The 13,712-nt window shown below is 38.1% G+C and overlaps 3 protein-coding genes and 3 non-coding genes across 7 annotated transcripts in view; all 6 read right to left on the reverse strand.

The window, feature by feature from the left end:
- The window catches only part of Sha (shavenoid), a 128,157-nt gene extending 114,721 nt beyond the window's left edge, over positions 1–13,436 (reverse strand). The window contains exons 1-4 of the mRNA XM_076316020.1: positions 13,387–13,436; positions 6,837–7,126; positions 5,742–6,067; positions 4,943–5,155 (exon numbers count right to left, since the gene is read on the reverse strand). Coding sequence (XP_076172135.1) covers positions 4,943–5,155; positions 5,742–6,067; positions 6,837–7,050 — 753 coding nt within the window. The 5' untranslated portion in view covers positions 7,051–7,126; positions 13,387–13,436. The remainder of the gene's footprint in view (positions 1–4,942; positions 5,156–5,741; positions 6,068–6,836; positions 7,127–13,386) is intronic.
- LOC143149035 (uncharacterized) lies at positions 4,119–5,022 on the reverse strand. Its single transcript, XM_076316021.1, has 4 exons — positions 5,008–5,022; positions 4,776–4,880; positions 4,509–4,667; positions 4,119–4,396 (listed from the first exon to the last, which is right to left on the reverse strand). The coding sequence occupies exons 3-4, from the start codon at positions 4,659–4,661 to the stop codon at positions 4,334–4,336; spliced, it is 216 nt and encodes a 71-aa protein (XP_076172136.1). The 5' UTR covers positions 4,662–4,667; positions 4,776–4,880; positions 5,008–5,022; the 3' UTR covers positions 4,119–4,333.
- On the reverse strand, positions 8,267–8,338 carry Trnae-cuc (transfer RNA glutamic acid (anticodon CUC)). Its single transcript has one exon. It is a non-coding gene; the product is annotated as a tRNA-Glu (tRNA).
- Positions 8,772–8,894, reverse strand: Trnal-caa (transfer RNA leucine (anticodon CAA)). Its single transcript has 2 exons — positions 8,857–8,894; positions 8,772–8,816 (listed from the first exon to the last, which is right to left on the reverse strand). It is a non-coding gene; the product is annotated as a tRNA-Leu (tRNA).
- Positions 9,213–9,285, reverse strand: Trnav-cac (transfer RNA valine (anticodon CAC)). Its single transcript has one exon. It is a non-coding gene; the product is annotated as a tRNA-Val (tRNA).
- Positions 10,083–12,943, reverse strand: Cos (kinesin-like protein costa). 2 transcript variants are annotated; one of them, XM_076315799.1, is made up of 2 exons: positions 12,728–12,943; positions 10,083–12,658 (listed from the first exon to the last, which is right to left on the reverse strand). In XM_076315799.1, exon 2 carries the CDS (start codon positions 12,538–12,540, stop codon positions 10,393–10,395), a length of 2,148 nt encoding a protein of 715 aa, XP_076171914.1. In that variant the 5' UTR covers positions 12,541–12,658; positions 12,728–12,943; the 3' UTR covers positions 10,083–10,392. The 2 variants fall into 2 exon arrangements, with proteins under 2 accessions (XP_076171914.1, XP_076171915.1); XM_076315800.1 differs by having other exon boundaries at positions 10,083–12,452; positions 12,848–12,941.
- Positions 13,437–13,712: the final 276 nt, after the last annotated feature.

The following is a 13,712-nucleotide window of genomic DNA, read 5'->3' on the forward strand; positions in this document are numbered from 1 at the left end:
CGCGCTACAAACGGGGAAAGAAACCGCGTAACAGTGGCTGATGGAACACAGTCGCGCGATAATGGCAAGAAATCGTCGCGGGCGACGCGCGCGCGCGCGGATGATTAGCGCCTCTCCTCTCGAGGATTGGAAGAAACGTACCGCAAAGAAGAAGCCTCCGTCTCCGAGGTGACGGACGATACCAGCGGGCAGAACTGGTGCTTAAAGGAGGCCTACAGTTAGGCAACATCTGGTACAACGACCATCTGTCTAGGAAGCAAGTGTCGGTTGAAAGACAACGTCTTTCGTTCCCTTTCTCTGCACCTAGAATGGAATTGCCCCCCTCGGCGTGCAACAAGCTGGATAATTATGAATGACTGGTCCGTGTTCGAGTTGCTCGGTTTATTCCATGGACGTGGATTTGGATTTGCCTCGGGATGGACGATTTACGCGACGAGGGATGAAATAGTTGCTCGAGAACGAGGAGATTAAATGGCAGGTAATTGGACAAGTCGATAAGTTGAAGAGAGATTGTTGAATCTTGCTACGGCTCTTCCTTGGGCGATGGTCGACGAAGGAATCTCTTATACCGAGTTAACAAGCAGCGATAAGTCAACCACCAAAGGGGGATTGAAGATTAATACAACATAGGGTGTTCTTTGATCGGAAGTTAACTTCCTGGCTACGTGGATCAAGCCTTGGGACAATCCGGAGGAACATGGTTAACTAGCAGCCCGATCGAGCAGATGATGAGACGTCAGAAGGTTGAAGAACAACTGTCGAATCTAGGTGTACTTCACTCACCCTTGGGCGAGTACCACGGAATCGTAATCTTAACACGTAGCTCGGGTTAAGTGTGCCTAAGGGGTAAGGTATCAAAGATGATTCGAGATTAATATTGTACAGGGTGTCCCTTTAATCGAGATCTTTGAAAGTATCTTGTCCTTAGAAGAACTGTGCGACTCTAAAAGAAAAGACAACCGATCGAATAATGCAGAATATTTTCCTATCCAGGTATCTCTGATCAGGTCTGGGTTAGGTCTGGGTCACTCTCGGAGCAAGAAGTCTCGAAGTGTATTTTATCGAGCAGTTCGACACGAATTCGGTTCAAAGTATTCCCCTATCGTCGATAGCGACCAAGAATGTACTCGGCTAGAGTTGAATTCTGTACGAAAGAGTCTCAGAGCCATAAATCAGGGGCGAGATAACCATCGTCGCATCCCTCGGATGAAAGTATAGATTGAACGTGAAAGGACGAACCGGGGAGACATAGTACTCGATGCGACGCGAATGCTCCCGTATTTCAAGGAATCGTGGCGGCCGAGTGACAAGCAACAGGTAGTAAATTAATGGCGTACGCTTTTTAATTGCGTTCGTTCGTGGTTCGTTCGTCACTGTTCGATTATTTACGCGGGACATTAACGACGTGGCTCCACGTAGGTTAATCGATGACGGCGGTGCAACGTTTACGCCTAATCGTAAATTAACAGCGCGAACGATCGGTGGTTAATTTGCGCGCGGTCTCGTTTAATTAACCGATTTACCCGATCGAACGAGCTCTCGGTACCTGGAATCGTCACGGTGCTTCGTGACGTAACTGGACACTTGAACCCGGTGACCGTGGAATGATTTCTGTTTACTAATCGTTCGTTTAACATCCTTCAAGTCGGTCGACTTGATCAGCGACCGAACGCGGCTTTATATGAAAGCTGCTGATTAATCGAGTAACGGTAAGTGCGAGGGAAGCCTTTTCATTCGATGCGCACGTAACGAAGAAAGACTTTCCAGTGGCGTGACCCAAAACTAATTTTTATTCACGGGTCGGGACACAAAGAGAAGACCTTGACCCCTTCTTGGACTTACTTGTAAAATAATATCGAAAAGAGAACATCGCTCTATTCCTTTCTCTCGAATCGTCCTAAAGTTCCACATCGCGATCAATTGCGCGTAACAGTTTTCCTTTTCTCGCCAATACCTTTCGAACCTCGAAGACCGTTCTCGGAATCTTTTCCTCGAAAAACTTATCATTGCTAAACAAGCGAATATTTAAAAATAATCGTGCACAGTAATTGGAATACTCGTCTACTTTTTAAAAGTTTCAATATTATTCATTTCTGAACATCAGGGCCAAAGATACCCACGTTGTAAAGCGAGTAGGAAATTTAGATAGCGTGGTACTGACATTTTTATATTTTCTATACGCGGATAGATTTTGTTACGAAAATTTGCAGAGATGTTGTTCAAAGTATGTGCTTTCAGCACGTGTAAGAAACATTTGTATCGAACTTTCCAGACCGTCGGAAAAAATTCGCGAATATCGACGTTATTCTCAGCTCGAAAAAGAATGTTCTCCGGGGTGCGATGAAGGATAAAGACGAGTTTAAGAAGAAAAGATCTTACCTAGATCCGGTTCCAGGGACCGAGGTTTAAATTGGTTACAATTGAGCAATATACGCTCGGAATTATACTACATCACCGACGTCCCGACCGCGTGAGTTGACAATCTTCAGGCGTATCATCTTCCACTGACTTGATGCCTCTTGAGACGACAGAGGGGCAAAGAGGGGTCGGACCGCCCATCCCCACCTAAACAGCACTCTAAACCTTAGCCACGCACTCTGCCATAGTAGTAAAACAAATTTCAATTACATCTCTATCTCAATATTTAGTATAATAGTGTACAGTAGTATAATTAGTATAGAGCAATATATAGTATAATTGCTCAATAAGTTTTGTCGTTCCGCATCCCTTCCACTGTTCCCACATTCCTGCCACAGGACTTCAAGTCAACGTTCAAGAATACATACGTGTGCGCTTATCATTCGTTCCTCCATAATGTCAACGTCACATGGGAACTCACCGAAAATGCGCGACAACAATAATAAGGTAACCTCGATGACTCTGGAAAAAAAAGGAATATCAGAAAGAAAAGAAAACTCTTACTGTCGTTAACCTCGTCTTCCAAATTGCTCAGCAATATGTGTCTCCTCTGAACACGATCCAGGTACAGGTACCATTGAGCTTCTTGTATCACCGATCGATCGATCCAGCTGTCGCTGCAACAGACACTGCAATTCCGTTTAATAAAACGACAATTACAGACTCTCGATTATTATTAGTCGCGCAGCGGCGTGCACACACACAGAACGAATTGGTAAACGTCTAATGCCGCTGACGAGAGTATTCACGACCATAATTTGCAAGGCCTCGAGCTAGGGGGGGCTTACCGTAAGCACGACGATGGAACAGGTTGCCACGGCCGGGTTAACGAGTACGAATCTTTCGAAAATATTATTTCTATTCCTGGTTGCGGTCACGGAGGCGTGGGCCAATTATTTCTCGTCGAATCGCACGTGAAATATTCAACCGGTCCTGTCCCAACGTAAATCAACCCCTTCGCGGTGTCGACATTCGCACGACTTGGCGCGCGACAAGCACGGAAATCCGACTGAGCGGTTATCAACGCCCACAGCTACGAAAAGGTTAAGCGTGCGAAAATCTCAGCAACTCCCTTCGACGTACAAACACTTGCCAACCTTCCTACACCTAGACCAGTACCGTTCCTATTGTGCAAACAAGTCCTGAGTGCAATAACTCCTCTGTATCCACCCCTGCCAAGACGATATCAATCTTTAAACATATATGGTCGTGAAATTGCAATATACTTATTTTTATTTCGTTAGAGAAATCTCGGAAATTTTCGTCCATGATATTTTGTTGTATCGAAGAAAAAAACTTGGTCGAATTTATACGTGAATATTGAAAATTTTAAATACTACTGTTTCAAACATTATGGATAGTTTCTTCGTGTTCGAGATTCCAAGGAACATAGCTTGTAATTTAATCGTTTCTTTCATCTTTGTACTTTGGACAACGAGTAGACCTCGATGCGACAAGAGAGTACCTTCTGGGACTTTGTGCCCTTAGGTATGTTTGCTACAAGATTGTATACGTGAGTGTGCAAAGATTCATTCAGCTACTTGAATCGTGTATAGATACGTCTGCGAAGTTTTACGTACATCGATTGTTTCGTTTAAAAAAATACTTGAAAATTCTCCAAGGAAAGAATTCGCCCCGAGGAACGATGCACTAAAATTTGAATTAAAATATATTTGCTACAATCGTCCTAATAATTTACACAGTATTGCGTAGGGTGTTCGTCTATCGATCGTTTTGGATCTCGTTTGATCTGCAACGTTCGTGTAAAACATCGTTCCGGGAGAACAGGCGCGAAAGTAAGATTCTCATCGTGAAACACGCTTTTTAAAATGGAAGCACGGTAAATGTCTCGTGCTGGTCCGTACTCTATTGGAAAACATGCTCCCAGAAGCTGCACAGAAACGTAGTCGCGTAATCAGGGGTTCTCCAATTGCATATTGTTCAGCAACGTGAACACCGAGTAAGATCTCTTTATAATCTGCAACAATTATCATCGATGAAGTGGAGTAGGAAGAGTTTACATATGAATGAGTGATACGTACATAAATGAGAGAAAGAGGGGAAAAAATGAAAGATGTGGAAATACTTACCGCTATGAACGTGTCCAGAGACAGTATATAAAACGCTCCAGCTCTAAGTTTTATCGACTGCCTGGTGAATATGATGGATAACGTGAACAGCATCACGATGTCGATGAGACACTCGTGTTGCCAATCTGAGAGCCACTGACTTCTGTCCAGCATGGAACACTAAGCGGTGATTTATTATTAAGAATTCCCTGTTTTCCAGAAAACCCAATCGTCGATTCATTGCTTAATGCAACCTAATTAATCTGTGACCCCCCGATTGACCCTCACCGAGTAACTCAGCTCGTTCCCTACCCAGCAGATGTACAAGAGCTGAGATATGGCGGCACTTAGGTATACCCCGAACTTTATGACGTCCGAGCTCTGGCCTCCAACCTGTTCCGAACGATGCAAATCGATCACGAACTGGCCAGCTATACTTGACCATCATGTCTTACCACGACAGCTTGGAAACCGGTCAGACAAATAATCGAGGTACTCGAAAGCATCTGAACGAACATACTCGAGCTGTAGATCTTGTTGTAATCGTTGGTCATGATCACTAATCGTTGATGGAAACGAAGGCACGTCTTGTATCGATACAAGAAATCGTTCCTGGTTTTCCTTTTGGTGTACTCGAGGTTGTTGCGATTAGGTTCGTTGTGGACTGTGTCGGTTTGCTGAAGCAAAAATTCATGGCTGTATCGGATAATGTTAGGAACAGGCGTTATTGTTTAAGAGACCAGTTTGAAACGTTAAAAATTACGAAATTGTCCAAGATCTTTTCGAAGCGATCAGGAACGAAGGTACACTTATAAAACTAAGAGAAGGTATCTTTAACACTTAGGTGTGGAATACTACGATATAACCGAAACATCAGCGCGATGTTTAGAATATTTTTGGAAAATTCGATTTTGAGGGGTTTCTAAAAAGGTGGACCATTTCTTTTGGAATTACTCTAAAATTAAATTAGTCTACCATTGTCGTCCATAATATAAAATTAAAATAGTCTACTATTGTAATCGATGCTATAAAATTAAAGTAGTCTACTATAGTAGACCACGCTATAAAATTAAAATAGTCTACTATAGTAGACCATGCTATAAAATTCAAATAGTCTACTATAGTAGACCACGCTATAAAATTAAAATGGTCTACTATCGTTGCCCGTAAGCCCCACAACGTGTAAAATGATCACGCGAGCAGTGAAGGATCAAAGTAGAGGCAAAAATCCAACTATTTCATATCGCTCACCATTCGTCCGCTGCAGTTCTCGAAACTCACGTTCAGAACGTCGAATTGCATAATGATCAAATTGCACACTGTCATCATCACACTGTCAATCCCGACAATGGCCACCAAACCCCCGGTAACAGCGACCGTTTCCACCGCGATAGCGATCCCGCGCCAATGGGATCTCATCGTGTCGAAAGGATACTTCGCTCTGATTGGTAAACCGTTCTCCATTGGCGAGAAAAGTAACAGAGCGATCGCCAGGAAACATCCCAACGCGCTGAACCCGTAGAAGAGCATTTTGTTATACTTGTGATTCGTGTTGATAATGTCTCTGACGCGTTCAACGTCTGAAAGCAACGCAATACGTTAGGAGGCGTTCGTACGATACGATCCAACGAGCAAGTTATAGCGTGAAAGCTGCCGAGTAACCCTGAATGAGTCCCTCGTCGAGTGACTCGCGATAGGATACCGTGAAAACGGTTGACTGTACGCGTCGTGGAAAAATGATCCGATGGACACGAATTAATCAACTCGGTAGGTGCAATTTGCCAAGTCGCATTCGACGCAAAAGTCTCGTTTGACTACTCTTCGGATACAGTTAAACCAGACCTTCGGATTCCTCTCGTTACGTAACGTCACGTTACACGTCTTGTTTTTACAACTCTTCAACCTTATACACCTCATCAAGGTTTTCGCAATATAACATATTTTGTGTCTCAGCTTGTTGACTTTGTCTCGACATCTGCTAGTTGATGGCTAACGAGAAAGAGTTGTGCGTAGAACAGTTAAAGGTGACCTTGGAAACTTAGATAAACAAGGACAAACAAAGATTTGTTCCCGAAGAACATTCGATCGCTCTTAGGAAACCTACGTTTGCGATAATCGTGAAAAAACAAGAATAAGAATTTCTTCTCGCACCCTCTTCTTGGAAAACTCGATGTTCCGTGAGCAATGTTCATAGATTTTCAAGCTTGCTCGACAATTCGTGTCATTCGTGCACCGTTCGAACTTACTTTATACGTGAGTCGTTGTAAATTCGAGTATTGAAAATAATATTTCCGAGGATTTTATACAGTATTCCTTAAAGTGATATCGAATCGCCTTATGGCCACTCACCGGAGAACTCGCTGAGCTCGTTGGCGCACTTCAACACGTCCTCGATGAATCTTGTGATTTTCTCTCGGCGGATTTGATAATTCATAGCTTTGTAGATCACAACGAGGATTCCCGCCAAAATGCAACCGTCGTCGGTGGCGACCGACATGTTGTCTATGTTCGAACAAATATCCGCGAAGATGGTGACGGTGAAGATGTACATCGTCGAGAGCATCGATACTTTGCAAACGAAGTACGCACATTGTAGAAACAATGAGTTACTCGGATCGATTTGCCACAGACCGCAATACCTGGAAACAAAAAAAAGGAGAGAAAAGGTTTTTCTTTTTCTATTATTCTCTCGCTATTGTTTCTAAATCGCGTTGCACCGATTGCGAGTACATCGACGTGTTATTCTCACTTCAAGTAAGTAGTTTCAATATCGAGCAATCTTCGAATCGGTTTTATGTACGCGTGACATAACACCGGAGCCATTGGTAACGTGTCTCGTCAAAAGTCAGGACGAGAAAGACCTCCAGCCGAGGCACGAAGACGTCGAGGGTGTCGCGTGGGTGCAACTTGTGTCATAGTGTGTAGTTTAACGTAAACCTGCCACGTTATCAAGGGATTATTTCCACTCAATCTTCCACGTGCTTATCGAGAAAATTGCGGATAAACGGACGCGATTGCACGATCGTTTTTCGGAATTATAGACTCGGCCATGTTGCACGTGTTCGGTCCCTTGGTCACTTCCGCGAATGTCGATAAAAATGGCGGTAATTGCACACCGATGGACGAACGAAGACACGACATACGTGCAAAGAATAGACACGGTGTAAAGAAAGAGCATGTATCGAAACGGTTGTTTTGAATTGCAATTGAAACAGTCCTCCGGTAGCAGAGACGAATACCTGTTCCAGCGACCTATAGCAAATGCAATGCTCGAGTGATTCATGGCACGACCGCTGTTTCTATTTTCGAAACATTTCGAATTCGCGATACCAACGCGATCGATCGTTCGATTTGTTGCTCTCAATTTGGTAAAATACTTTCGATAACAGTTTGAATAAAATTGACGGTATACAACTTACAAAATTTTATCGCTTTCGGAGGACGTTTAATTGACAAATTTGTAACTAAAGAGATGAATAGAGCCTTGACTCAAATCGTGCATCTTCATGGGCGAGCAACAAACAATGGTTGGCGACTTGGAGTCAAGTAGCAATGGGTGTCATTGTTTAAACAAGATAAACACTTATTCCAGAACTTCCAAAATGGAATTGCTCTTATATAAATTTCTTACAAGTTAGTGTAGTAAATAATAATTCTGGTACATGTATCCAATGAAATGTAAGTATAAATTAATTTTCTATCCTTTTATCTAAGTTTCCTTTCGATTTAATAATCATGTCATTTCATTTATGAAACGAAAAATAAAATAAAAAAAGTAATTCCGGTACCGGGAATCGAACCCGAGCCTCCTGGGTGAGAGCCAGGTATCCTAGCCACTAGACCATACCGGATTCTTGGAGTTACTTTTGTAATCTCTCGAATATATGGTCTTCTAATGATTAATCAATTCTCATAATTTACGAATAATTACTCCACACTACTTTATTTAACGCAGTATTCACAAGGCACACGATAATATAATAGGAAATAATACAAAATAAAAAGTATATTATTGGGTTGCATCGTGAAAAATAGTTATTAAGGTTTAATAAAATGATATTCAAAATTAATTAATTGCATTAATAAATTTTTACAATCTCTATAAGTAGTTGATGCAATATTTTCATCATTTTGTAAAGTAAAAAAAATACTTCAAACTGGGAATCGAACTCGGGACATCGGTTCAATCTACACATGATTTATAGAAGAATTTGAGTGAAGAATTAACTTATAAAAAAAAAAGATTTATACATAATAATATTTTTAACAAATTACAAAAAGATTTGTCAGAAGTGGGATTCGAACCCACGCCCTCACTGAGGACCAGAAGCCCCAGAAAACTCTCTCGAAAATCTGAGAAGGAATGAACCTTGAGTCTGGCGCCTTAGACCGCTCGGCCATCCTGACACTTGATGATGAGTTCTCGTAATGTACATGACATCTTGTTCAATGAATTACTGGTATATTTGTCTCATTATATATAATTCAATGTCTTTCATAAAATCTATTATAATGCATAATAGATAATAGACAAATTTTATATTATATCTACTGAAAGTTTCATAGATTAAAATAAAGTGAAGAAATATACAACTATTAATACTGTTACGTGTAAGAGATACATTAAAGAATAACAGTTAAAACAGTGATTCAACAGTGTTAGAATAAAATAAATATTTTTCTATTGATACGATTTATAAGTTAAAATAAATTGAAAAAAATAATTGTTTCCGCCCGGGATCGAACCGGGGACCTTGTGCGTGTGAAGCACACGTGATAACCACTACACTACGGAAACCTCGATGTAAGAGCGTGTACAATAACAGTAGAAAACTAATTAAAAATATATATCTCGATATACTTTTTCATAGCATCTGTGCTATCAATTTCTAAAGAATGATTTTACGCAAAATTTTATCAATGTGAAAGAACCTACTTATGCTATGAAATATTCTACAGTTTCTAAATGTAAATTTAAAACAATATTGCAGTTAACTTATTCTAACTTTGCTTGACCGATCTTGCGGAATTTTACGGATAGTCAACTCTCGACACGCTATGAATCCGAGGATTCTTTCCCACAACTAAAATTTGAAGGAAACCTAAGAAATAACTATGTGAAAGTAGTGTTGAACTATTGTACCAAATCTCTTAAAGCGTTTATTTTAACTTTACACCTGCATACCATTTGAAGGGATGACCATGTATCTAAAAGTATACTCAATGTCGTTACCGCTATTACCTACAGCAGTTCGGTTATTCTCGATGCATGTAATTTTCAGAATTCGTATTCCACAGAAATAAATCCTGTTCTTTATTTCTTGTAAAAAAAATGTTATCGTACAATGAAATTGAAATACTTTCAACTTCAAATTCATTTATTTCTTGTGAATATCATATACATTTTAATCAATATATTTAGTGCATTGTGATAGAGAAACGTAATGATTTAAACTTCTACGATGTACAAAACAGCGATGAATTACTACGAATATTATTAGATATACTCCAATTTTCACAATTTTATGGTGGAATGAAGAACACATTTTGTTTTAATAATCAATTATTTATTACTTACATCAAGTAAAAATATGAAGGACATTGATACTTTCGGCTTTTTTAATTATTTTCATGTATACATATTGAAATTAACATATATTTAATTTTCCAAAATTGCATAAATTATTCTATCTATTAAAACATGACATACATATGTACATAAAACAAGGGCCCAATGTGTTGAAGATTAATATAATATTACAACATATTATCAGCTTGCATAAATTATTGAAGATTGTTCTTGTTTTTAGATCAGGAATTATATAATTACTAACATTGATGTGGTATACTACATATTGTAGATAGTGATGTAATGTTATATACAGGACATGTTTCCTGGAAAAATTCACTTCTTCCTTTTATCACGGTCAGTAGTTTTTTGTATTATTAGTTTATTCCGTTCTTTAGTCACTTTGGTTGTTGGACTTAAAGGACCTTGTATCATGGTTGGTGTTGTTATTGGTATCCTACCTGGAGTAACTGTGCATGGAGGTTTTAAGCCTTTTGAATAAGCTTTAACTTCTGCCAATTGCTTTCTTAGTATTTCATTTTCACGTTTGTATTTGACAAGTTCAGAATCGGTATCTAACGTTTCGTGTCCAGAACTACTCGTTTCCTCTGCAAAGTGTCTGTACATAGCTTGTAATTTCTGTTCATATTCTCTTATCACTAAAATGATTCTTTTTTCACTTTCTAGTTTGGTTTGTTTCAATGCATTACTTAATGTTTGTATTTGCCATTCTTGTGTCTCTATTAAGCTTTCTAATTCTGCAGTTTGGACTTCTAAATTCTTTGAACTCTCCTTTAAATCAATTACTTTCAGAAAATATTTATAAAACAATGTTCTCATTTCACCATCTGATAATTTTGCCAATCTTTCCATTAACATTCTCTCTCCTTTCTCACGTTGTGATTGATTTTCATCAAAATCTTTTCTCCCACAAATCATTTCATTCTTATGTTCAATCATTGCATCGATAGCTTCGATAGTTTCTCCACATTCTAATAACTTTCGTTCTTCTACAGTGGATAAAGTTTTTTCCTTCTGAAATTTCTCATCCAAATCACATTTTTCATCTACCAAACAGTCTCTGATACGTCTTAAGTTTTGAATTTCATGTCGCAAAGCTTCCTTTTCATCTATATCTGCTGTTCTTTCTAAATCAATGGATTTTTCTTTTAGAACATGATCAAGATGTAATATTCTTGCACTTACATCTAATAAATTTTTCTTCTTGTCAGGGTGATCAGTTTTTGCCTTACCATTAGTTTTTCCGCTATTGTTTTCTGATTGCATTTCTTTCAGTTTAGAAGCAGTTAAATTATACTTTCTCGTAAGTTCACGAATTTTTTTCTGATCTTCTGCAAGTTCCTCTTCCAATTGTTGTTTACGTTTCTCCTCTTTTTTTACTTGTTCTTTTAAATTCTTCATTTGCTTGTTAGTGTCAAATAGAGAAAGAGTAATTTTCTGCTGCTTATTCACTGAATCAACTGCGATATCTTCTATCATCTCAATGTTTTTTAATCTTTTCTGATAACGGACTACCTTATCTTTGTATACATCCATTTTTTTCTCATGAGCAGACTTAGTTTTTGTCTGTACCTTTGCAGGGGGTAATTGAGTTCTTACGCAAGAACACTTTTTCTCTAATTCAGTTTGTTTACGAGCAGATTTATTAATCACCATCTCTAGTAAATCCAAATTCTTTGGCAAGTCAGTTGTCATACTTAGTTTTATTTTCATAGTTGTTTCAAGCTCTTTTATATTTTTATGAGCTCCATCTAAATCCAACTGAATTTTCTTTACTTGTGTTTGTTTTGCTTCATTGTTCAATATCAAAGTTTTTAATTCTTTTACAGGTTCTGGTACTTTCTCTGTATCGAGAACATCAATTAATAAATCTGGAGAATTATCATTTGGAACTGTAAGATTTTTAGTAATAATTGTTTCTGGCTCATGATTATCCACAGTATCCACAGTATCTGTAGCAGTGAACTCTGATGTTTTATTACTTAACATTTGATTATGATTAGGTTTAAGACTATCGTTAAAAGCTAATATTTCATTACACATTTCAGACCCAGGAAGCATAGAGTTCCTCCTAGAATTTGGATTTCTAAGTGGAGCAGGTTTAGCTACAAGAACATCATTATTACTAGTACTTATGGATTTAGTTGTCGATGGAATGATTTTAATATTTGTTCCCCTGAACCTATCTTCTTTAGACTCAATAAGTTTATCTGTTTGTGTTTTAAGTATATTCATATATTCATCCAATTTTTCTAAAAATTCTAAATTCTCTTCTTTCTTTGAACTTGTGTCACTGTCATCGTCATCTTCGTCTTCATTATCTTCTTCATCTTCTTCGCCTACTTCCTCTTCCTCTTCTTCTTTTTGTTCATATTCTGTATCAGTAAATTCAGATAGTTCACTTTCTGAACTATCTAAATTATTCTTTCCTTTCATTTTATGAGCAAATTCGTGCCTTGTCATTTTATTAGTTTAGATCGTCTTTCTTACTCTGTGATGAGTAGATATTACGATACATTCTTATTAAGTCAAAAATTATGTTTTGTTTCCCAAGTACTAAATATATTAATTGCTAGAATCCCTACAAAAATATGCTCTGCAATGTTCTGTATACACGTATTATATTGAGATATAAATATATTTCTTATACCCCTTTGCAGCGCCGCAGATGGTAGCTTTTAGAAACACAGAATAACCACACTTTTCAGTGGAAGACTCTAAGACCTGATTTAATCTACTGAGAAATGTTTACATTTAAAATTATACCTACAATTTTGTAATTTTTTTCATGTGGCTGTTTTTTCTTGCATTTTAAGTAATATACGCAATTTAGTTCAATATATTTAACACAACGCCAAAAAGTTCTATAAACAACGTGTTCGCTAAGTAATAGAAATATCCATCAGAAATTGTTGCCAACTTACGATGTTGACAATTTAGTAAAGTCAGACGGATGCAAAAGTTGTTCGCGACACCGATTGGCTTACAGTTAAAAATTTTGACGCTCCATTAATGCAGAGCAAACACTGGTGGCAACTATTTTTTGTGGGTTTAGGAAACTTGTTCAACTTACAATAGTATATCGGAAATTGTAACGGTTAAATAATAAATATTGGTTCAGTATTGTTGTAAGTAATTATTAATAGGTTTAAAGATACTGATTACGAATACGCAAAATTGTTTTTATTTTTTAATGATCACCGAATTTTTGAATTTCATCGGCAGTCTTGTTCATTAGAGATACAAAATTTGTCCAAATTTAAAAAAACATTATCTTAATATATTAAATGAATATACTTTTTCACTTACAAAAGTAATTGCTTCTACTTCATTTCTTAATTTTCATTCCTTGCTTTGTTGTTCATTTGTTCCTTTTAATATGCACGTTTATACACATTCGAAAATTACACAACCGTTGAGCGCGATAAATTTTTGTATTACTAACATGGCGCGGAAAGTCCCTAATCACGTTTCCCCCTCTCCTTTGCAGTACCCTCTAGTGTCGCGCGAATGAAACGCTAGATGGTGCTACTTGAACCATATAATAGATTGTCAGTTCAATCAATGGATATTTGCGAAATACGTATTTATTAACTGGATTGACAACCTATTATAAAGTTTGAATAACGTCATCT

The sequence above is a fragment of the Ptiloglossa arizonensis genome, chromosome 7 (genome assembly GCF_051014685.1).
Source record: "Ptiloglossa arizonensis isolate GNS036 chromosome 7, iyPtiAriz1_principal, whole genome shotgun sequence".
NCBI lineage: Eukaryota > Metazoa > Arthropoda > Insecta > Hymenoptera > Colletidae > Ptiloglossa > Ptiloglossa arizonensis.